The sequence below is a fragment of the Lonchura striata genome, chromosome 12 (genome assembly GCF_050655825.1).
Source record: "Lonchura striata isolate lonStrDom1 chromosome 12, ASM5065582v1, whole genome shotgun sequence".
Lineage (NCBI taxonomy): Eukaryota > Metazoa > Chordata > Aves > Passeriformes > Estrildidae > Lonchura > Lonchura striata.
In genome coordinates this window covers 24,082,225-24,104,774 of record NC_140714.1, presented here as the reverse complement: position 1 = coordinate 24,104,774, position 22,550 = coordinate 24,082,225, and the positions used below count along the sequence as shown (strand labels likewise).

General features: G+C 42.2%; 1 protein-coding gene across 5 annotated transcripts in view; it reads left to right on the top strand.

Annotated features, from left to right (window-relative positions):
• The first annotated feature begins 3,066 nt into the window (after positions 1-3,066).
• The window catches only part of FGD3 (FYVE, RhoGEF and PH domain containing 3), a 102,984-nt gene continuing 83,500 nt past the window's right edge, over positions 3,067-22,550 (top strand). For 2 of the 5 annotated variants that reach the window (XM_085590896.1, XM_021539532.4), the window contains exon 1: positions 3,067-3,538. In XM_085590896.1, the coding sequence (XP_085447022.1) occupies positions 3,526-3,538 (13 nt within the window). In that variant the 5' untranslated portion in view covers positions 3,067-3,525. The remainder of the gene's footprint in view (positions 3,539-22,550) is intronic. The other 3 variants (XM_085590899.1, XM_085590901.1, XM_085590895.1) reach the window with 3 other exon arrangements.

Below are 22,550 nucleotides of genomic sequence, written 5' to 3'. Positions count from 1 at the left end.
TAGTCTTTTTCAAAATTTCAATTTTCAAAATAGTCTTTTCAGAAAGGGAAGAAACTCCAGTCAAAATTCCAGGATTTATAAATAAGGACTCTGTGCACAAAGGAACTCTATGTTTGCCATAGAGTGTCATGTGCAAAAGCATGACATGCAAAAGCACATGAGGGTCACCGCAAGGATTATGTGATCTGGAACAAAACAAAATGTTCATCTCCTACAAGAAAAGCATGTCAGAAAACCCCCATATATTTCCAAAGCCTTTGCTTTTTGGTCTCCAATGTCTTATCAAATCTAGAAGAGGTTATTCTTACCCTCAATAAATCTGTCTTTCCTGGGCATGAAGTGGTAGTCCTCATTGAACTGTAAAGCCTACCATGAAGGAGATTTACTTTATATTGAGAGAGCTCATCTTGCAACAGAATTTTAATGCAATATGATAGACAGGTTTTTTATTTTTGGAGAGCAAGAATATTTGAATGAACTTTGCTAACTGCTCACACTGCATTTATTGGCGCTTTACTCTTACTCTTTCACACATGTACATTAGATACCAAGGGATTGAAAACAATTAAAACCAGCCCAAGATAAGGACCATATTCAGTGACATTGCCCAGTGCTTCAAAGCTTAAAGAAGGTTTTAGCCCATTGTACTGGGCCCAAAGTAAAATTCACGGCTAAGATTTAATTAAACAAAGACCTTCAGGTCCTCAGCCAGGTCCAGTTCACTGCAAGAGGTTTCCAACCAGTTTCTAATCTATTTAAGAGAATCTTCAGCCTCTTTGAGACTAACACTGTGAATGGCAGAAATGACAGAAATGTTGACAAGGCAGACTTGTTTCTATTATGACTTCCTTCATCAGACAGGAAGGGAAACAGCTCAGGTAACTTCTTCTAACCTAACTGAGAGAGGTTAGAAAAAAAGGGCTTTATTGAGCTGGATATAGATCTACTGCCTGCAACTCAATTCAGGTGGCATCCCAAGCTTGTTACTCAAGAGTCACAAACTGTGCTGTAAAAGATCCCAGGAGCATTTTGCCCCTCACAGTTTTAAAGGATTGCTTGCCTCTCAATTCAGGTGGGAAGTTCCAGATTCAGGGGAGGTGTCCCAGCAATTTCTTTTGTCTTCCCAAATCTGCACTGTTTTGATCTTTTTCTGGTAGACCACTTTCAGATCACTTTCTTCTTAGCTTTTATTTCTTCCAATCCCTAGCAGAGCTGCAAAGCAGAGCACTTCTTTTCTTTGTTACTTACCTGCTGAAACTTGTCTCTAAGACCACACGATTTACCTGGGTTGGAGACATGGCTTATTTTCCAGATGTAAAGAAACTGACACTGGCTCTCTGTTACAATTTTGCTGGTCAAAAGCAATGGCTACAACTTGCTTAAATTGTTAACTCACTCCAGAATAACTGAACTGATTCTGGTCAGAGAAACAAATTAAATACTGATGATACCCTGACTGTAGATACTGAGTGCCTAAAATGAAAAATGGTCCAATTATCTAAAAAAACCAACCCAAAAACTAAACCAAACCAAAATGCTGGCTAGGGTGGGGAAAGAGTTGGACAGGGCGTAAATAGGTAATTTTAAGGGATCCTGGTTATTTGGTGTTCTGCTGCTATATCTAACAAGTTTAAATGCTTAAAATAAAACTTGTCTCAGCTTCACACTTTATAGTATGTACCTTGCTTCCATGAGAGCAAAGAACTGGGAAATTTCCAACAATTTGTAAGTTTGTTTCTGATGCTGTATCTCCATTACACCTGATAACCATGCAGCAATGACTAGTGAGCTTGGCTATGTTCTGGTGAAAATGCTATAGAGAAGACCCATGTCATTGTCCTAAAGGACAGGACTAATCTGAGAGAGCCATATCCATTTTTGCAGTAATGAATGTCTGAAATAATTTGTTGTGTATAACATTTGTGTATGTGTATTAATGCTTTAAGACAGGATTTGGAAACTAATGGGCTGGATTTTCAAACTGACAAAAAATCCAGATTGGTTTCCTACTGAAGAATCTGCTTTCTTACTCTGGTTTATCTAGACCCTGTTTAAGGAGTTGATCTAGAACAGCTACTTCTTTTATTCTGGAATGGCTAGTCCACAGGAATAATTTTTGGGAATGTCACTGCAAAACTGTGTTTCCATTCCACCACACTATTGAAAGCTCTACAGCATATTCCCACACTAATGCCTGCATCAAAATTGGATATTTCAGGGGAAAGGCAAACAGCAATGATGGACTACTGGGTAATAAAAAATAGACTGAAGCCCAACAGAGATAATGTTTCATTTTATTGTTTTGCTGTTTTTTCCTGAAGGTAAATGCCTTTGTGAAGACCATTTTACATGTCTTTTGCTTTCAGAGATAGATTGCTTGATAGGTATTTTTGTTTTTCTCTGTATTATTTACTCCTTGTCACGAGAAGCTGGGATCCTAAATCTCAGAAAGCTCTCCTTTAAATATGTGCCTTGCCTGAAGAGGCAGGGTTTTACCTCTGTTGAAGGAGCACTTCACCAGGGCTACAAAAGAGAGCATCGTCCTCCAACTCCGCTGCAATCCCTCCTACCTACAGCATCCTACTCCCTGTCCAGGCACAGAATAGTGAGTCAGGTGGGCCTTCGGGTCTGACTATTTAAGAAGCTCTTGTTTTTTGGAATGGTTCTGGAGCTGGGTAGAGGCTGGCAGGGTTTGGTTCCCTCACACAAAATTCGTATCTGAATTGCTCTCTGACGCATACATGGAAGAAGAGGTCAGTCAGAGAATCCATGCACAGCCTGGGGTCTCTCCTGGGCTTCGGCATGTATCCCACAGCCGCCCCCAGCAGCTGCACCGAGAAGCTTTTGGCTCCAAGGGCAACAGCCGGTGTAGAGCTTGTAGCCCTTTCCTTTTCTATTCCTTGTGACGTGATTTTGAGCTTTGCCCTGTGTTCGTCCTCTTTCTTACCGAAGGGACCCATAAACACCTTCCCTGTGGCATGCGAATGATGAGGAGCTCCTGTGCCCCTTGCTTCCTGCATCCCGGAACCCACCGGTTCACGTCGGGGGGATGGGATGTCCCCGGTTAGCCCAGAACGGGTCTGGCTCAGAGGGAGCTCCTCGTAGAGCTGCCCAGGGGTCACGCAAGCGGCAGGCGTTGCTTCCCCAGGGTCGGGGGGGAGGGGTGCAGGAAAGGGAGTTTTCCTCCTTATCCTTGGCCCCCGCTCCCGGCCCTAGGGAGGAGCCATCCCGTCGCGTGCCCCCTTTCCCCGCCGCTGCCCCCGTGCAGCACCCGGTCCCCCGGCAGCCGGGGCGGCCCCTCCGGCGTGTCCCGTTGCCGCTTGGGCCGGACCGGGGCGGGGACACATCCCGCCTCCGCCGCTTTCAGGGGCGCCGCGTCCCGCTGGCGGCGCCTCATGGCGCGATGCAGCTGCAGTGGGAGGGAGAGGAAACCCACCCCCCTCGCCTGGCGGCCGCCTTTGTAACCGCCTGGCCCAGCTCGGCGCGCAGCGGTCGGGGAGCGCCGGAGCGCGGCGGCGGGAGCAGATGGAGCCTGAGGGTAAGGCTACGCCCAGCCCCCCGCGCCCCGGCCGCGATTCCGAGGGAGCCCCGCGCTGGCCCGTCGAGCTCTCGCTGGAGGCTGCGGCGGCCGCGGGGAGCCGGGCCGGGAGCGAGGCGGCGCAGTGGCCCCGGCGGGCCGCGAGGTCTCTGTGGCGCGGGCGGGGAGGCTGGTTGCCGGGCCGGCCCCGCTCCAGGTGTGCGGGACCCCCGCCGCCGCCTCTCTCGCTACCCTCCCCTCCCCTCGCCGGCTGGCGGGCGGGCGCGGTCCCGCCGGCTCTGCTGGCGCCAGGGCCCCGCTCCGCCCGCGCCCTCGGCGGGGAGCCCGGGGTCGGGCCGCTCCGCCGCGGGGAGGCGGGGGCCCTGCGCAGCAGCTCGCACGGACTTGGGGGCATGCTCAACTAACTTTCTTTAATTGATTTTTTTCTCTTCGTTTCTTGCCCCTGCGAGCGCCTGGCGCGGTTCTGATGTAAACCCATCGCCCGGAGAACCGGCCCGCCCTCCCAAGGCTGGACCCGTAGCGGCGCTGGCCGCGCTACCCACGGCCTCCCAGGCGCCAGCTGCGGGCTCACGCCGAGCTGCCCCCGTACTCACACTCTGGACCCGACGTCCCTGTGCGGCTCACAATGGCCAGGGAATCCATGTTTGAGTAAATGCAGCACTGAGTTGTGTAAATACATTTTTAGTTCTCCTAAAACCACACAAAATCAGTTCTCTTAAATATTCATTTCATTAAGACTGCTATTAACTGTAGAGATTACATTTATTTCCTGCCAATCCATATTTAGGCACTTATGAAATGCTGAGGTTTTTTTCCCTTCTCTCATTTTTAAATACCCTTTGGAACGGTTAGTACTTTAAACGTAAACAATTTCCAGTTGCAAATTGGAAATCTCTGAACCATAATGATCTGTTATGTTTAGCTGGCTGTCTCTGTAAAACCATCATTCTTGTGGGGAAAAAACAAAATAACAACCCCCCCCCCAAAAAAAAAAAACAACAAAAACCCAAAAAAAACAACAACAAAAAAAAACCCACCAAAAAAAATCCAAAAGACAGAAACAAGGAAGAAAAGGGGGGAAAAAGCCCGAAAACCCCTTATGAGATTTATGATTAGAAAACTGGCCACATGCATTGTAGCTGTTTTTTAAACCTCAGTACCTGTGTCACACTTTCCATTCCAAATATTAAGAGTGGTAACTATGTTAAAGGGATATACTCTACTTTCCATTGCAAGCTTTAGGGAATTTTAACACAAAGGAAAACTGCTCTGCAACATAAAAGAATCTTGCAGTGCCTGATACACAGTGGAACCATGGAATGGGAGAAACTATTGGCAGTTGTTAATGACCAGAATTGGTTTTGTTGAGAAGCATGGAGAATGGAAAGGGGTTATGTATGGCGACCAATACATTGATCAAAAGGATTCTTGCATTCTTTAGAAGAAGTTTGTCTTTCATAGAAAGCTGTTTTTCACAGTGCTAGGAGGATGGTTCAGAGTTCATACTCCATCTAGCAGAGTTGTGTTTATAATATTCCTTGAAATAAGCAAGCTGGGTTGTTCCTGATTTAGTTCATTTGTGACCCAGTTCTTTATGTTGTAAGTGTTCTTACCTTAATAACGCTAAAGAAAAATTATAAAAATGAAATTGAGTTTGAAGGAATTAATTTTAAATAAATAAATTCTTATTTTTAAAAAGTGGAAGTTTTCTGCCCTGCTTTTACTTGCAAAACTGGATCAACCTAGGAAAGATTATGGTGAGTTGCAGAGCTGCTGAAGTTCCCCACCTGGATCCAGAGATATTCAGGCAATCTGACTTCTGGTACCTCCTGAACTCTTTGCATACCAATCTTCAGTACATGAATTTTTAGAGGCTGGTCCTCCCACATGGGTTGGACCCTGCAGTAGCTGAAATGCCCATGTTAGCAGTCTCCTGCTCTGTTAGTGAGAGAGCCAGGGTTCTCATGTCAGTTGCTTGTAGATTGCAAAATAAGCAGTAATTGCAATGTCAGTTGCTTGTAGACTGGTGCAATATTTGTCCTTCCGTATGTGTGTGTTTGTTATTTTCTTGAGTGTGGTACATCTCACTAAAGAGCATCAACCAGTGAGCTTTACTCCTGTTTTCAGAGTCAGGGGACTCAGAGTGTGGTGATATAAGGGAAATCTGTAGAGCTTGCTTGCTCTTGTGGCTCTGATCTGATGTGCCCTGCTTGCATAGTTCTTGAATAGAGTTGGAATTGCTGTTGTCCAGTCACATTTGGCACAGCTTCTTGCATTTAAATGCATGTTTAAAACTCTTGCTGGAAGTGGAGAGGCAGGGCTTTGTCTTTCCAGAGGACCTTTGCCTCTTGCTGAGTATGCAGATCTAAGGCCTGTCAGGTATCTTTCACAGAGGCAGGGAAGAAAGATGGAGTTGAGGTTGCCCTTTCCTTAAGGAAATCCAGTGTAGTGGACTAATGCTATGGCAATACTGAACAACACAATTCTTTTGGGTGTCTCCCCAACTCCTGACATTGGCTGAGGTGATAATGTGGGACAAGGTCGGGACTGCAGAGTGTATTTGGTCTTGGAGTGTCTCAGAGGTGCAAGAAAGAATATTTCATTCAAAACAATAAAAGCAGTAGAATCATAATGATGATGGTCCTCATGGCTTTTTGTGTGGAATGAGCTTCTGTAGTGTGATCCATTCAAATGAGGAAGACTGCCTTAGGTCAGTAGTGGTGGAAGTAGGATGTTGAAACCTTGTGACACCATGAGCGACAGACTTGGGAAGTCACAATCCCAGGTGATGATTTTTCAGTCATGCATTGGTTGCCCTGCTGTGTTTTCAAGGAAGTTTTTGTGGCTGGGTCCAAAGTATTCCAATGATTTTATACTCTGAGTTCCTTGTTCAGGTTCAATGTGTTTGGTTTTGAGGAAGCTTTGTTCTCAAATGAGCTATGTGAGGTGGAGTGGTCTGGGCAGTGCTGCTCTCTGAAATATGACCTAAAGTCCAACTGTTTCCTACTGGTTTTCAATGCAAAATGTACAGCTAACTTCTGCAGGAAGTTTTGGGAACAGCTCTGTCTTCCCATGTGTGTCTGTAACCTCAAAAATCACTGAATGTTTCTAGCTGAAGTGTGTCTGTTCCTGCTGACCAAGCTCAATAATTATGGATGCATAGCTTTTTCCCCAGATTGTCTAGTCCTTTTTTTTTTAGGGATCTTGATAAGATTATTGGAGATCAATAATGGTCCTGCTTTGGTCAGTGAGTGTGACCAAGGGTTCTGTGTGAGAATTGAAAGGGCAGGAAGTATACATGCAGCAATGATGTTATTAATGCTTTAGTTCCTCTGACTGCATGCTGGTTTCTGCTAAACCTCTGAACTTGTGAAATGCTTTTGAGTAAGATTAATTTTATTTTTCAAGCTGTTTTGTTGAAATTTACATTTTAATTTTTAAATTTAAATTTTTATTTACCAAAAACTCAATTTGAAACTAAAATAGGTGACTGGTAAAACCTAAGTAGTGAATATTTCTAGCTCCCTGGATGCAGATATTGTGTTAGACATTTGAGCCATTGATTGTGTAGATGTTAACTTGTTTGAGTTGAGTGAACAGTGGCAGATTAAAATCAGTAATAACTACTGTGGTATCCATTTGTATTGGCATTATCAGATTTTAATGTGAAATTTGATATTTCACTTGAGAGACTAACAATTACTTGCAATTCTCACACAATGATGAATATTGATACTCTTCTGAAAATATGTCTCTTGTTCCAAATTCTCTGAACTAGCTGAAAGTTCCTTTTAAGTAAAAAATAATGTGACTATATATATTCTTCAGATGTGGGAACAGTGCATATGACATAACCTGAGCTAAGATTGACTTGGACATGAATGAGAGAGAGGAGGGGGAAAGTAGGAGAGAGTATCATTGAAGTCCTTTCCATGATGTGACAGCTCTTGAGCCATGCTTCATGCCCATCACCAGCTCTCAGAGTGCTCATTTTTTTTGTCCTCTGCCAACACCTTTGAACACCCCATTGAGAGCTGAGCCTGGCACCCCCAAACACAGGACCCCAGACCTCCATGGTGAAAATCTGTATGAAATTGAAAATAGATGTCTGCAGCTCAGTGTTGCATTCTCTGGAGCATTTGGGAGGCAGTCAAGTCACAGCACTTGAAACTCTGGCTGGTTTGGAGGTTATGAGTGATGAAATTTGAGATGCCTTTGTTGGTGGAACAATAGTGAGGTATACTGGAAAGTGCTTCCAGGAGAACTTTTTTCCCCTCCCTCTACTCTCCCCCCTCCCATTCACAGCCAGCTCCTAAAAGCAAGGCTTATTATAACTTGATTTACATTTTACACTTTGCAGCATCTTAAAATTTTATGTGTCTTTGGGTTTTATTTCACAGTTTGTGGCTGCTCATTCTGTCTGTGCTGCTTGTAGTTAGGAGTTCCTGATATCACAATACCGAGTGTTTGCTTTACCTGGGTAGCGAGCAAATGCTGTGCCAGCCTGTGCAGAGTAGATCTGTTGGTACATGGTGTCCCTGCCCGTGATGTTAATTGGAGTGACAGCCTCATGCTCATCTCCACTCCCTTAGTGGTGTGGACGTTACTTTTTCTGGCAGTGGTCACCACGTCCTTCTCTGAGAAATACCCAGGTCTGTAGCTGTGGTCTGGCTTCTCAGGGTTAACTTTTGAGTTTAAGTGACATTATTTAAAGTGCATTGCTTCTGTGGTCCCTTATCACTACCTCACAAAATGCTGTTCTCCCTGCCTTCTGGTTTTACTGACTTCTGTTGCTTTTTTGTTGTTCTGTGAAACAGTTTATTGATATTACCTGCTTCCTTGTTTTCTGGGTTGTGCTTTTCTTGCTATTTGTCTGGGGTTAAGACCCCTGTGTGGGACAGAAAGCTAATTATTTAACTACTGTGAGAGGGCTAGGTGAAGAATTGAGGTGGAAGCCTGAGAAGAGGAGGTTGTTGACATAGCATAATCTCCATCATGGCCTATAGGATTTCCTGCAGGATCCTTGAGGGGCTCAGCAAAATGAGTTCATCAGGTCCTCATCTATAGTCCCTCCATTAACAGAGGAATTAAATTTCTACTGTGAAGCCATGCCATTTGAATAACCATTAAGATATGGGCACAATACTTTTGTCCCTCAGTCTTTCTTTTCTCTCTCTTACTATAACTAATTTTGTGGTTATGGACTCTAAAAACCAACAGCTCTTTCACAGCATCAGCATCGGCATTAAAAAGTTGCAGGAGTGCTAAAATGGGATTTTTCTCCTTTGTTGAGAAACTTGGTACTGCTTGAATGAAGTAATATGTTAATGGTGGGGCTAGTCAATCTGGCTATGCTGTCACAAGGTATCCCTCCCTGTACTTGTGTTGGGCACCAATAGCTGAGAAGAATGTTTTGTGTCTTGAAGAAATATGTCAAGTATTACCAGCTTTGGTGTCTTAAATGCTGGTGACTTTCTGGAGAGCTCAGAGTTACTAGAGGCAAAAATAACCATTTCTAAATTTTAAAATTTCATAGGCCTCTAGAGTATATTTAAATGTGGTGGAAGTATTGATAGCTGTTCAGAGGGCACTCTTGAGGCTGGGTCAGAAGCAGTCATTGCGCAGTGAATAGAGTCATGTAGAATTAATGGTCTTCAAATCTGTTTATTTTTTTTTTCCTAGTCATAGTAAAAATGCATCTTTTGGGATGACAGAACCTTCAAGGTACTAGCAGGGACAAAGCAGACCACTGGCCATTGCTGCGAGAGGTGAGGAGCTTTGAAACATTTTAGGTCCTCATGTATTTCAGCATGGCCATGAGCAATTATTTACTGTAATTGCACTTTAAAATCCTGGAATGTCCCCTTTTGAAAGATTGTTATAGTTCTTTATTTCTTCTTTATTCATCTAACTTGATGCAGCTTCACTTGATGCAGAAATTCTTTTGTTTAATGAATATTCAAGGATAGAGCATTTTTATGCTGGACTATTGTATGAATCAATTACACATGCAATTTGCCATTTTTCTCTCTTGAAGCATTTTGAATAATCTCCACTGAAGTATACAGAACAACTGCTAAAAGTGTAGCACCTTTACAGGTAAGTTCTAGTACTCATTGAGCTGGTTAATTAATGTGAACGGCTAAAACACTAATACAGAGTCCAAAGCTGCCAGTGGTTAGATGCCAGCCTGTTATTGGAAGCCCAACCTCTATCCTTGAGATGGAGCATTTGGATACAGCGTGTGCACACAGTGTACACATCAGTACATGGCATCATGGCAATCTGGATGGAGATTTTTGGAGGATACCAGTCTTCATATTAAATGTTATAAATTGTGACACGACAATTTGAAGTGTCTTAATTCAATAAAGCAATTTTATTTAAAATAGCAAGCGAGTAAGGCAGGCAAAGCACAGCGCTGGGCGGCCGGGGAGTCTCCTGCTCCACCAACGGCGCGCAAAAATGTTCTGTCCCAACCTTCCTTTTATCCCCCCCCCTTCTCCTTGCAGGCGTGACTCTCCAGATGTAGTCTGAGTCCGGTCGTTGTGATAGCTTCTAAGTCTCTTTTTTTGAGATACAGCAAGCAGACCAGATACACACACCCAGGACTCTAATCTCAACCTCCTTATCACCTTGTAAGCAAATAAGCATTTCAAAGACACACCAGTACATTCTTATGCAAACCAAGGTAAGCGAGCATACCACAGTGAACAAATGATCTTCCACTTATCTCATTAAAGAATCTAATTTCTAAAAGTTCAACCAACACAGTAGCCCCAGAATTTTTGAAAGAAGGGTGACATCTAAATATCACTTGGATGTTAGAGATTTCTCCTCTTTATTTTATACTTCTGAAAAACAGGCAGGTGTCTGACTATAATGAAGGAATTTAACACTGGGCTCTAGTTTTCTTAAACTCTTGGCCTCTTTTTATTCTTTCTTTTTGGGCTTGCAGGCTCTGAGCAGAAATTCTCTCTTGGTAATTTAACCCTGAGCAAATATTTACATTCATGAGATTCTTGCTACTTCAGTAATCATTTTGAGCCTTGATGTTGGAACAGGGCCAAAGTTAATGTACCAAACATTGGGGCAAGGAACTGTGAAAGGAAGACCAAAGAAGTGTCCAAACATGGGTTTTCCATGTTTGATATGAATCACGTGGTAATTTTGTTGTCACTTCCAGAATAAGAATGTCTTGGTTTGACAGGACAGGAGTCTGTGAAGGAGGGCAAAAGCCTCCTGTGCAATGGAGAAGGTAAACCCCCTCCCTCCGAATTACCAGGATTTTTAAAGTAAAAGGCTCTCAGGCAAAGTTATGGGAATGGGAGTAACAATTCTTTACTAGGAGAAACTAAATAACAATTTAAAAAGGCAAATGCAATTGGTACATTGTTTGTACCAACTAGTGATAAAGTCCGCAACCTGACACCCTGAGGATTCGGGGTGTTGGTAGCAGTCCAGTTGAAATGACAGCTGCTCCTCTTGCAGTGGCTGATGAATTGCAGCTGCAGTGGTGATCTTTAGAAGGGTATAGTTTTTTTCTGAAGATCTGGTGGCAGTGGGGCTGGGCTTCCTCTGCGCCGGGACCACCTCTGAGCTCCGCCGCCGCCGCCTCACCGCGCTCCGGCCGCTTCTCTGGGAGTCCTGCTGAAGGAGCTGCTTCTCCCGGAATCCTGCAAAGAGAGAGCTGCTCTGTCTCCCAAAAGGTACCACTTTATACCATAAAAGAGTGCTTGGCTTCCCCCTCTGGGTGGAGCATCTCACAATGGGATGGTGTAACGTTACCAGGCCTGCAGTGAGTCAGTCAATGGCCCATTAACAAACCATTACCTCTTCGGAGCAAACCATCGTTCTTGGAAGAGATAATAAACCTGCCCAACCTCCAACAGATGGCAAATAGAATACAAGCTTATCTTACAAACCCGGAGAAAAAACTACAGAGATACTGTGTTTTCTGCCATGGCCCTATGTGTCTGATGGGGGCTTGTGATTTGAATTTCACCCACAGCTTTAAAAACCGGAATAAAACTCTTTGTGTAAAAACCAAAGAGAATGAAGAAGTAGATTGGAATACTGAGATAAAAAAGAAGGAAAAAGTGAGTACAGTGCAAAAAATCCTCATAGGAAGGTAGGAAGAGTTTTTGAAAAAAGAGGATTTTAAAGTCAAAATTAGTAAGCTAATTTTTTTAAGAAAGGAAACCTGTACAAAACACTCTGGAAGATTAACCTGTGGGCACTGCAGAGGCAAGGAAAAAGTTCTCCAGAGTAACACCAAAAGAACGCTGAATAAATGTGGTAAAGGAAGGAGTGATCTCTCTGCAGACCAGCGAATGAAAAAACTACCAGATATCAGCTTCCTGTGGGTTTGGTTTTTTTCCTAGATTTTGCTGTTTTAATCCAGCATAATGCTCTGTGATGACTGCAGTGTTTCTGTGAATGACAGGGGATGAGAGTGTACTCAGTTCTTGTGAGAACCCCGGGCTTGGTCTGGGGTCTCGTGTGGTGGTTAAGTCTCTCCTCCAACCCATGCTTCCAAAGAAAAAACTTCGCAGCCTCTTGTCGTTCTGTCTTAAGGCAGTTTATTGTTAGTTATCTAAAAGATTGTCTTCTCGGGCTGCGGCTGCTTGGTCAGCAGCCCAGGTGGAGACACACACACACCCTGACATCCTCTCTGACTGGTGTCTTCTTCTTCTCCCTCCCTGCCCAGGGCTGCTGCTATCTTTTATATGATATAGTACCTATTACATGTTTATAGTTTTTCCCCAATACCTACTACCTATATTACAAAGTGCTTTTCTACTCTAAACCAATCTGTGAGTTCCAACAAGTTCTCACACCCTTTGGGGGAGAAATATGCAAGGTTCCTCATGGAGGCTCTTGGTGGAGGATGGAGTTTCCTCATACAAGCCCACTTTGGCCATACCTTTTGACATGTGTTTGGAGCCTCAGGGATTTGGTAGTGGTGTGGCCCTTGGGTCAACCACTGCAGCTCCATGCTGGTGCTGGTGAGCTGCCAGGAGAGCAGGGTTGTTTGCACCTGTATAGGATAGCTGAACATCCCATGCAGGTGCATAGTGGATTCCATAGTGCAAGGTGGGCATTGTATTCCCTCTTAAATTGGATGGAAAAGGGGATTGTGCCCCCATAGGTAAAATTGTGCTGTTGGTTTACATGGTTGTACTGGAGCTGTGACTGAACCTACAAAAACTGACAATGATTAAGGCCCAGGCCCCAGGCTGTAGTAGTGTACATCTTGGAACTCTTAGGGGTTTGTCTTGAAGTCACATATATGGTTTTTCTATTTAATTTTTTTCCATTTTTTCCTTGTTTGTTGAATATCTGCAAAGCCCCTGACTAGGGGTAGATTAATTTTGCCTGGAGGAAACTTCAGCTATTCCAATTTCCTGTTGGAGCCAGGTGTGCCACCTCTGTAAATCGCTCTCACAGCTGGGGGAGTCATGCATACAGAGTGAAGTTTCCCATGGAGGAACAAAGGGTGTTGAGCTCTCCTGGATGTGCTAATTACTATTGAAATTCTTTCAGCCTCTTTCTTGGCTGTAGAAATGCAGGGTCAAATATCAACACTGCGGGGAGAAGTTCCCTTCTAGTTGTTGAGTGGTTAAGAAATACATTTCTTAACATTTTTTTTCATCTAATGCAAATACATGCCTTGTTTTGCCATTTCTAACTTACTGTTGGAAGTGCAAGTGTTCCCAGCTAGTAACAGTAAAATTACTAAAATAAATAGTAAATTAAAAATAGTAATTTAAGAAAATCCTGTCTTACCCATACCGTGTGGAGTTGTTGGAACTGGGTCTTTGGTTGGAGTTACAGCTGCTTAATCTTGATGGCTGTACAGTCAAAAAGGTTTCTTCACTTGAAATGCAGAACAGATGCTTTTCTTATTCATGTGAAAGGATAGTCTGATGTTTTATTGGTATTTTCCAGACCATGCAAGTCCCAAAAGTTATTTTTAAAACTGCTAATCCTCTTAGGACAAAGAAACTGCTGAACCAAATTTTGAGGATAGGAGAGCTGCTGTGTTACTTGTCCATCTACTTTGGGGTTCTGGATGCAGACTGAAAACCTTTGTGGCAAATGGTTATGGAATAACTGGCAGCAAGAGGTGGTTTTATTATTTCTTTTCTTCCTCCTACTCTCAGTTGTTTAAAAATTCCATTGTGTCTTAAAGCTGGAGGGTTCATTGACGCACAGAATTCATGGCCTCCATGGAAATTGAAATTCTTTTATGGCTGGTAACAGAATTTCTAGTTGTTCGGAAACAGTATACAGAGTTGTGGCACTGTTTTACTTGTATGTTTGAAGTGTTAAAATGTTGTATAATGAGCGTGGATGTTCCACCCCACTCCTCTGTGCAAAGGAGGAGTGAGCTGATTCATTCAAAGCTGTAAAGGAACCCGCAGGTGAGTTGCCTCCAACTGCACAGTGTGCACTGTTTTATTGCTCCCTTTTCTCTACTCCCTCTTTGTTGGATTAGGTTTCATCATGGAGAATTGAGCAGGATCTTGCTGAATGGTTTTTCATGACAACAGAGCCTCTGTAGGGTGGTGGTTTCCTCTCTCTTCCATGGAGGGTTGAAAACCCAGGAGTCATAGGAGCTGCCTTGTAATCTGGGAGAGGCTTGGTGAAATGTTGTTAAAAATCTTAAACCATGAGAATCCAAGTTTTAAATTTGGCTGTATGATTCCCCAACATCTACTTTTGCTACTACATTGTTTGGGTCTCCTAGCCACAAAGGTATTGGCTGCTAAGACTATATTCCAAATTTGCCAAACACATTATATTTTCCTGTCTCCTGTTTCCTGATCTGTACCATCAGCTTTATTGGATGAACATCAGACTCCTGTTGAGTCTTGGTCATCTGTTTGTCACACTTCACAGTGCCTGAGGAATCCACAAATTACTACTGATGGGGCTCAGCATCAACCTGCCACTTTTTTTTTTCCTCATTTCCAACAGTTCTTGATCTCTTCCCTCTGACATATTCAGTTCTGATTGACACAGTTCTGTGGAAGCTCCAGGATATTCCTGATGACATTTTTTCCCAAAATGTTTCTGCTGTGACATCTGCTTGGATGACTAATAAAATTAATAAACTTTAAGTTACTGCAGTTTGAGCTGAATTAGCCTTGACCTTCAGATCCTTCTGGAGACCAGATTTCAAAAATGCACATTTTTGAGCATTACTTTCAGCCCTCTAAAACTTTTAGTTTTATATCCAAAAGTTATTGAGGTTTGGATAGATTGTGTTTGTGGAGTTATGATAACTCTGTGCTGCTGTTTCCCTGATTTTTAATTTTATTTCATTTAATTCCCACCCCCCCCCACTGAATTTATGTTCCTTTATCTTGTGATGGAAGAAGCAATTTTACATATTAAATAAGACTTTGAGTATGTAATATCTTGGTGTAGCTTGAAGAACTCTGGGTATGGTGATATGATAAATAACAAAATTCATCATCGTTGTCATTCCTTAGCACCATGTATCCCATAGGGAATCCCTTCAGGCACCTACTGACAAGGTGCTTGGCACTAAAAGCTGATTTTTTATTTCACTGGTGTTGTAAATGCAGGCAAACCCAATGGGAAGAGATGATGATGTCTGACTCAGTTCAGAAGGCTGAATGATTTCTTTATTATAATTATGCTAAAATACATTAATATACTATATAAAGGAAGACACTAAAAACTACAAACCTACTTGTTCTAACTATGTCTCTAACACTTGTGACCCTCTCGCTCGAGTCCAGACACAGGTGGATTGGATTGGATTGGATTGGATTGGATTGGATTGGATTGGATTGGATTGGATTGGATTGGATTGGCCATCAGGCTCAAACAATCCTCACCAGAATCCAATCAAGCACTCACACCAGGTAAACAATTCTCCAAACACATTCCACATAGGAAAAACAAGGAGCAGAAATAGAAATTGTTTTCTCTTTCTTTCTCTCTGTGCATCTTTATGAAAAATCCTGAGAGAGAGAGAGAAATGTACTGCCACAACCAGGTAGTGGGGAAAATAAGATGAGATGTAATCTAATATCCATTTGAGTAAATCAGTATATTTCTCTATGTTTTAAAATGCATTAAAGATGCTTAAATGGCATGTGCCTTAGTTTCTAAAAATACTGCAGAATTTGCAGTAAAGGCCTTAAAATATTTTTTCATTAAATAAAATTGTTTTTTCTTTTAAAAATGTTAGTAAGTATTTTCAAAGGGAGCACAGTTATAGAAGGAGGAGTAGTCAGAATGTGATTCTGTAACTTCCATTTTGGTTTTGTTTTTTTTTTAAACTTGAAAATCAGATGGTGGTTTAAGGATTTTTTAAGTTGATGCTGGGGATTGCAGTGGAGTGCCCTTGCTGAGAAGGCTTGTGGCAGACCTTCAAATCCAAATCCTTATTTTTCAGTCTGGTGTAGTCAAGATTACTGTTGTTTATTTCACTTAGAAGCAGAGTAGGGTTTTCAGCAACTTTGGTGTTAAAAGACATGAGCCATAGAAATTCTATAGTTTTCCCCCTGATGATTCTGCTGCCAGATAGATTTATTGGAGGGAGGTCACATTTCCAGGGATTAACACAGGCTGGAGCAATATAAAGACTTGTCTGAACAGAGTAGGCAGAGCTTTGCCTGGGTATTGCTGCTTAGATGTCTTCTAATGTCAGTGGGTAACCACTACAGGGCTAGAGCTGATCAGCCAGATTGCATGCCCAGAGTTTCCCAAAGAAAGAGAATCTGTTGGAAAAATGCTTATCCAAAAGGGAGCCTGAACTGGAAATATGGTGGTAATGTTCAACTTACTGATGCTCAAAATGATATGTATTAATTAATTATATGTATTTTTTAGTTCGTGTTACAGCTGGGTAATTGACTTGTGCAAATGTGTCTACTGAATGAATGTATAATTAATGTCCAGAATAAAAGAAATGTAATTAACAAGATTTTTTCTTCATAAGGACTGCATTTATCAAATAGGTTTGTCATTTCTATGTTAGCAACCTGGTCAAGTGGAAAGTGTCCCTGCCCATGGCAGGGGGATTGGAATGTGGTTGTCTTTAAGGTCCCTTCCAATGCAAACCATATGTGATTCTATAATTCTATGAATGTGCAGAAACTGGATGTATATTGTTACACTTCCTTGTTTTGGCTCTGACTTGTAGTGGATTTGTTTTTCAGTGATGAAAATATGTTGCTGCATCTTTAGCTGACTCTTCAGCTGACTCTGAATTTATCTCCACACCCTGCACCCAGTTAGCCTATTCAAGATGTGGTGTAGAGTCTTCATTTCCACTTGCTGGTATTGACTAAACTGTAGTGTCCAATTTTTTTTTTGCTCTTCCTTTTGGAATAAGTTAAATGCATTTTTAAGAGATGGATGTCACAGCTGCAGGACTTGAACTAGTTTGTTTAAACAAAAAAAACCTGCAAAAACTGGTAGTCTGTATTTTACTACACTGTTATTTTTAGGTTTATTTAATGACAGTCATGACAGAGGTTGATTTATGCAGGATTTAAAGTGTATCTCAGCTGTGGATTTCTACAGCAGTTTATAATAGCATAGAAATGTTCATAGAGGCTAGATAGTAACAGTGTTCGGTTCTGTTGTTTGGCTGAAATATGTAGCATACTCGTTAATGATATTGAAATCTCTGGTCCCTTACTTGGAGTTAACCTACATAGGTCAGTGTTGCTGCTCTCTGTCAATCCCACTCATTATATCTGTTCTCTGTGTAGTCCTAATACAAAGGCTAAAAGGGAATTAAATGCATTTTCTGGTTTTGTTGATTACTGATACTAAATCTAATGTGGTTTTTAGCTAGGTTTTTGTCTTGTAGAGTTGGGATTTTTTTAAACTAATTGCTTTTTGAGAGAAATCAGGATTAAGACTTCCTTCTTTCTATTTTTTATTTTTAGTGCTGACAATAGTCTCCTAAATGTTAGATCTGAGCTGGCAGATACACACTCCATCAGGCAGACCTGCTTTTGAATACATTCCCAATACATTAACTATTCCAGAAAATTAATGCAAACACCTCCAGTTTCTTCCTTCCCTCAGTTTCTGTCATACTGACCATGTGAAAAAAAGCTATTTGTGTCTAGATCTGATTAGTTTCCCTGTGCTAGTCTCCAAATTTGGAGCACTCTTGAAGCTCTCTTCTTCTAAAACAACTTGCAAGTAGTCAGCTCCTGCCTTTTTGGGGCTGTCCATGTAAACTCAGCTGGGGTCTGGCCAGCAGGGCTAAGGGTCTTCTGGCTGGGAAGATAGAGAAATCTTTGTTACAAGTACTGTTTTGGGGGTGTTTTTCATGTTTTTGTTGGGGGATTTGTGGTTTGTTGGGTTTTTTTGTGTTTTAGTGGGGTTTTTTGGGGTGTTTTTTTGTTTGTTTGTTTGTTTTGGTGGGAGGAGGGATGTTTTAGTTGGTTTTGTTTGAGTTTTTGTTTGGGGGTTTTCCTTTTGTTTGTTCTGTTTGGTTTGGTTATTTTGTTTGGGGTTTTTTGAGTGTGTTTGGTTTTTAAGAAGACCTTCAAAAATAATGTAATGTGTTGTATACATGCTGGAATAGCTTCATCCCAGTGAAGGCAAACAGCAGATCCTTGGCAGTATGAGTTCAGCTTTAGTGTCCATTATATGTTACTGGATCTTTGGATGGATCTTCCACTAGAAAAGAAGCATTATCTTCTGAGTTCAGGTAGGCTAACCCACTATTAAAAGTTGGCTTGCAGTGTTTGAAAATGTGGGCACACCATAGTTTTATATCATGTAGCCAGGATTATTATAAACAGTGACATGTTTTATGCTCTTTGTCAACATGCTTAGTTTCCTGGTGTCATGGTTTGGGAATGGTACTCCCCAACTAAGTGCTTCCCCAAGACTCTCCAAGCCATGCTCCACTTGCTCTCTCCCTTGTGGCAGCTGGGTAGGAGAATTGGAGGCACAGCAGATAAAGATAATGAGTTGAGAGAAGATCAATTTACTGAAAACAGCAATGAGGTAAGAAAATGAACAGTAAAGGTAACAATAGTAATACAGAATGAACAGAAAAGAGGCCAACAATTCATGTGCTCATCACCATGCAGGACCCTTGACCACACCATGGTGTGCCACCTGGAAGGGACCCCGTCTCCCATCCTGGAAAATTATGTGAAGTGGGCTCTCTGGGTCACTTCAGTAGAAATTATAACCTTTGGGCTTTACAGTAAAAATTAACCTTGTCCTGGCTGGAACCCAGGACAAGTGTTCTTTTTGGGATGACAATTCAGAAGCAAGCACTGACATTTGAGGTTGTAGTGCTGTAGTCATCCTGCAATACTAAGCAGACCCAGTACAACAGAGGAAAAAATATATGTCTTGTTAGGGGAAAAAAAATTCTTCTGAGTTCATGGGGATTCAGTATATTGCCTTGCAGATTCAGCTTATTAAGGAAATGGGTATTTATTTTCCCCAGATTTAGGTCCCAAGTATGCTCAGAAACCTGAACCAAATGTAGAGTTCCCCTACAAGTCATGAGTGTTCTTCATATTCAAAAATTGGGTAATCTCCTTAGATTATCCTTAAAAGTGTTTGAGGAGACAGATTGTAAAGTAATCTTAGTTTAAGATCTGGGGTGCTTAACAATTGAGGATTGTCTTCAGCATGTCAATATCATTAGGAAAAAACTCAGGCTATTCTAAATAGTTTTTCTATTATCTTTTCCACTCTCTATTTACAGGCTTGATAGGAGTTTTATTGTTTATTTGCCGTGAAAAACTTTGGTCCATAAGAGCAGGAAATTACAGGGAAAAAAAAAAGTTTACTGCCTGTTACACCACTCTGTTCCAATGGGAAAATAAAAGTAGGAACAAAATTTTGCTTTTCCCCTCTTCATTTTCCTCTTAGCTGGAGGGGATGTATTTGTTACAGTGGAAATGGATTGAAGAAGTTCCTTTTGTAATTCAGCTTGTGAAGCACTTGAGTCCATCTGGAAACACTAGATTTCTTTCAGTTTGGGAGATTAGGGAAAAATGCAGCAAAGAAAGGTATCTGTCATTCTTGAGGTAAATTAAGACGTTTAGTGATCAGTGGCTCAGGTGGTTACATGAGGGCAAGGGAAAAATGTGATGCTGAAAAGTGGGAGAATTTGGGTTCTGCCAAAGAAAAGGGCTTTGTAATGTCTTATTCATTGGTGAGCAGTCTAAACTGTTGTCTCTGTGTTCTGGGGGTCCTGCAGTCACAGTGGTAACAGAAGTTGTCTTTGCTTCTTAAAATTGCTGATCAGGTCTGAGAGAAGAAAATTATTTTCTGCATTTCTGAGCTGTTCATCAGTCAGTGCTCTGCTGGTGTTACAGGAAACTCCTAATTGCTAATATTGTCAGGAATGCTCCCCTGCCCCCCTCCCCAATTACAAACTTGAGTTGCTACTGTGCTGGCAGCCAGCAGTCTTGGCACCAACACCAAAGGCAAAACTAGAAAGATGAGTGTTTAAGGAATCTGTAAGATGTATGTCAGGAAAAAAGATTCCTTTAGCTAGAAGCTGGTGTCATGGTGGAGTTACATCTTTTTGTATTGGATGAAGTGGCATTTGATGGAGTCCTCAGAAGACCACAGATATCCTTCACTGCAAAAAGTGGGTATTGTAAGAAATTCAAGGTATGGTCCTGCTAATTCTTGTAAATCTCTCAGCTTCTTTCCATGCTCCTTAACACAGGGTTTGCAATCCCTAATTGGGCATGAGGACTCCTCACTGAAGTGGTTTTACTTGGCACTGTGGTAAGACATTCTGATGCCTTGAACTGTAACACAACTTAATTTTGGCACTGTTGCTGTCCTGCAGTTTATGGAGGAGGACTTGTCTTATTATACATGCAGAGTTTTTGATTCTGCTAGGACTAATAGTGAGATAATATTTACATTGGAGCACCAGGGGTAAATGCGTGGTATATTGCAGTAAACTGGTTAAAAAAAAATAATAGCTGTATTAACCCTTTAGCTACTTAAAGTATTTTTAGATTTCACCCAAAACAACTGGGCATGGAACTAGGAGATTACTGAGAGCTAAGGTGCTGCTCTAGTGTTCTAGCTTTCTCTGCAGTTAGGCAGACCATGTTTTGCACTTGATTTCTGAGGGTTTCTAATCAGGAGAATCAGAAACTTGTCCTGTTTCAAGTACTGACTTACACTGTATAATTGAAACAACTGACCTTTTAAGTGTTAGTATACAGTGCTTACACTTTGAATCAGCTACTTCTGAATTGAGCTTTGAGGTAATGTCAGCTTTGTCTCCTCAGCTGGACCTCTGACAGCAGTTGAGAAAGTCAAAAAGAGGATTGGCTTTGTTTCCTTTGACCTCCTGAAGCTTTTTGCCTCTTCCATGCTTCATTTTGGTCAGCTGAAGACTTTATTTGGAGTCTGTAAAAAAGAAGATTAGGTTATTTGAGCTGTCTGGAAAACCCTGTTGGACTTGGATCAGCTTTAAGGCTACCCAAAAGCTTGGGCTGGATATCTAGGCTAGTGTGTTGCTATCAAGACAGTGCACAGATACAAAGTTTCTCTTGCAGCTGGATGGATTCTTTCCATCTGTAGCATTGGCATTTATTAGTGGCAACTGTGACTTGGGATGCAGAAACTAACAGTCTCTTACAAACCTTTTCTTAGTGGATGCTGCCTGTTAGAAATTCCTGCTGAGAAGTCCACTCTCTCCTGGATAGACTGAACTTGATGGTTGCCTTCTTTCTTGTGTCAGTTTTGGAGGAAAACTGGATTTGGCTTGTAAGGGAGTATAAACAATTCTTGGAGCATTCAGGAGTGGGAAACAGTTGTAGTTGACATTGTTCTGCTTAGGATGTATTTCAGGTTTTGGTATTCAGTGGTAGATTTTGCTTAGGTAAGATGTTTACTTTGAGGTTAAAAATATCAAAGGAAGAATAACTTGTATTTGCTATGTCTACATCAGTAGTTACAGCAGCCTATGGAATTGGATCTGTGGAAGGAAGGTGGTTCTGGAGATCACCATCTGCCCTGAGTGTGAGTGGCTTTTAGATCAGCTCATGGTAGGCCCTGAAAGACCAAGAGCCTGTCAGCTGCTGCTGTGTTCTTGACACACGCACTGAATGCCTGTCCTCTTGAGAGAGAACAGGTCATACGCTCCCAGGCTGTGCTTGGCTGCAAACCAAAACACAGTTGTATGAAGTGAATTGAGAGGTAGCTTCAAAGGAGCCCTCTGGCTACCACTAAAATGGGGATGGTGACACATCCCTTGTCAGCCCCTGAACAACCTGCACAGTGGAGTTTGATAGCCAGCTTGTTGGGACCATGAACTCAAGTCTCAAACTGAGCCTTGTTCACTGTTTTCTTTGATCCCACACAGGAAAGAATTGTCATACAGCAGATTAATTCTGTGTCTGTAAGGTGTTCTTTGCTCATCAAATTGACTTTGGATAATGATCAAATTGATGGAGTCTGACTGCATAACATAGATCAACCCAGTCTAACACAGAACTCAGCCACTAGACCCAAAATCTAAAGAAGGAGAACCTCAATCCATCCCATTCCTTCTGGTTTGATGGCAGTGACAGCAAGAGATGCCCAGAGCCTGGAGATGCATCACAGGTCAGCAGGAGAGCACCTAAAGGACACTGCAAAGCAATTCCAACAGCTCCATCTGGTAGATTAGTTTCAATAGGACCCAGCTTAAATTTCCCTACGCACATTAGTACAGCATGGGAAATAAACAAGAGGAATTGTATGAGCTGGGGCTAGAGCTATGCTGTGAGAGGTGGGGGTGTTCAACCTGGAGAACAGAAGGCTTTTGGGAGATCTTAGAGCTCCCTGCAGTGCCTAAAGAATCTCTAAGAGGTTTAGAGTGGGACTTTGGAAAAGGGCCTGGAGTGAAAGGGTCAGGGAGAATGGCTTCCCACTGTGGAAGGTAGGAGTAGATTAGATTTCAGGAAGGAATTCTTGGTTGTGAGAGTGGCGATGCCCTGGCACTGGTTGCCTAGAGAAGCTGGGG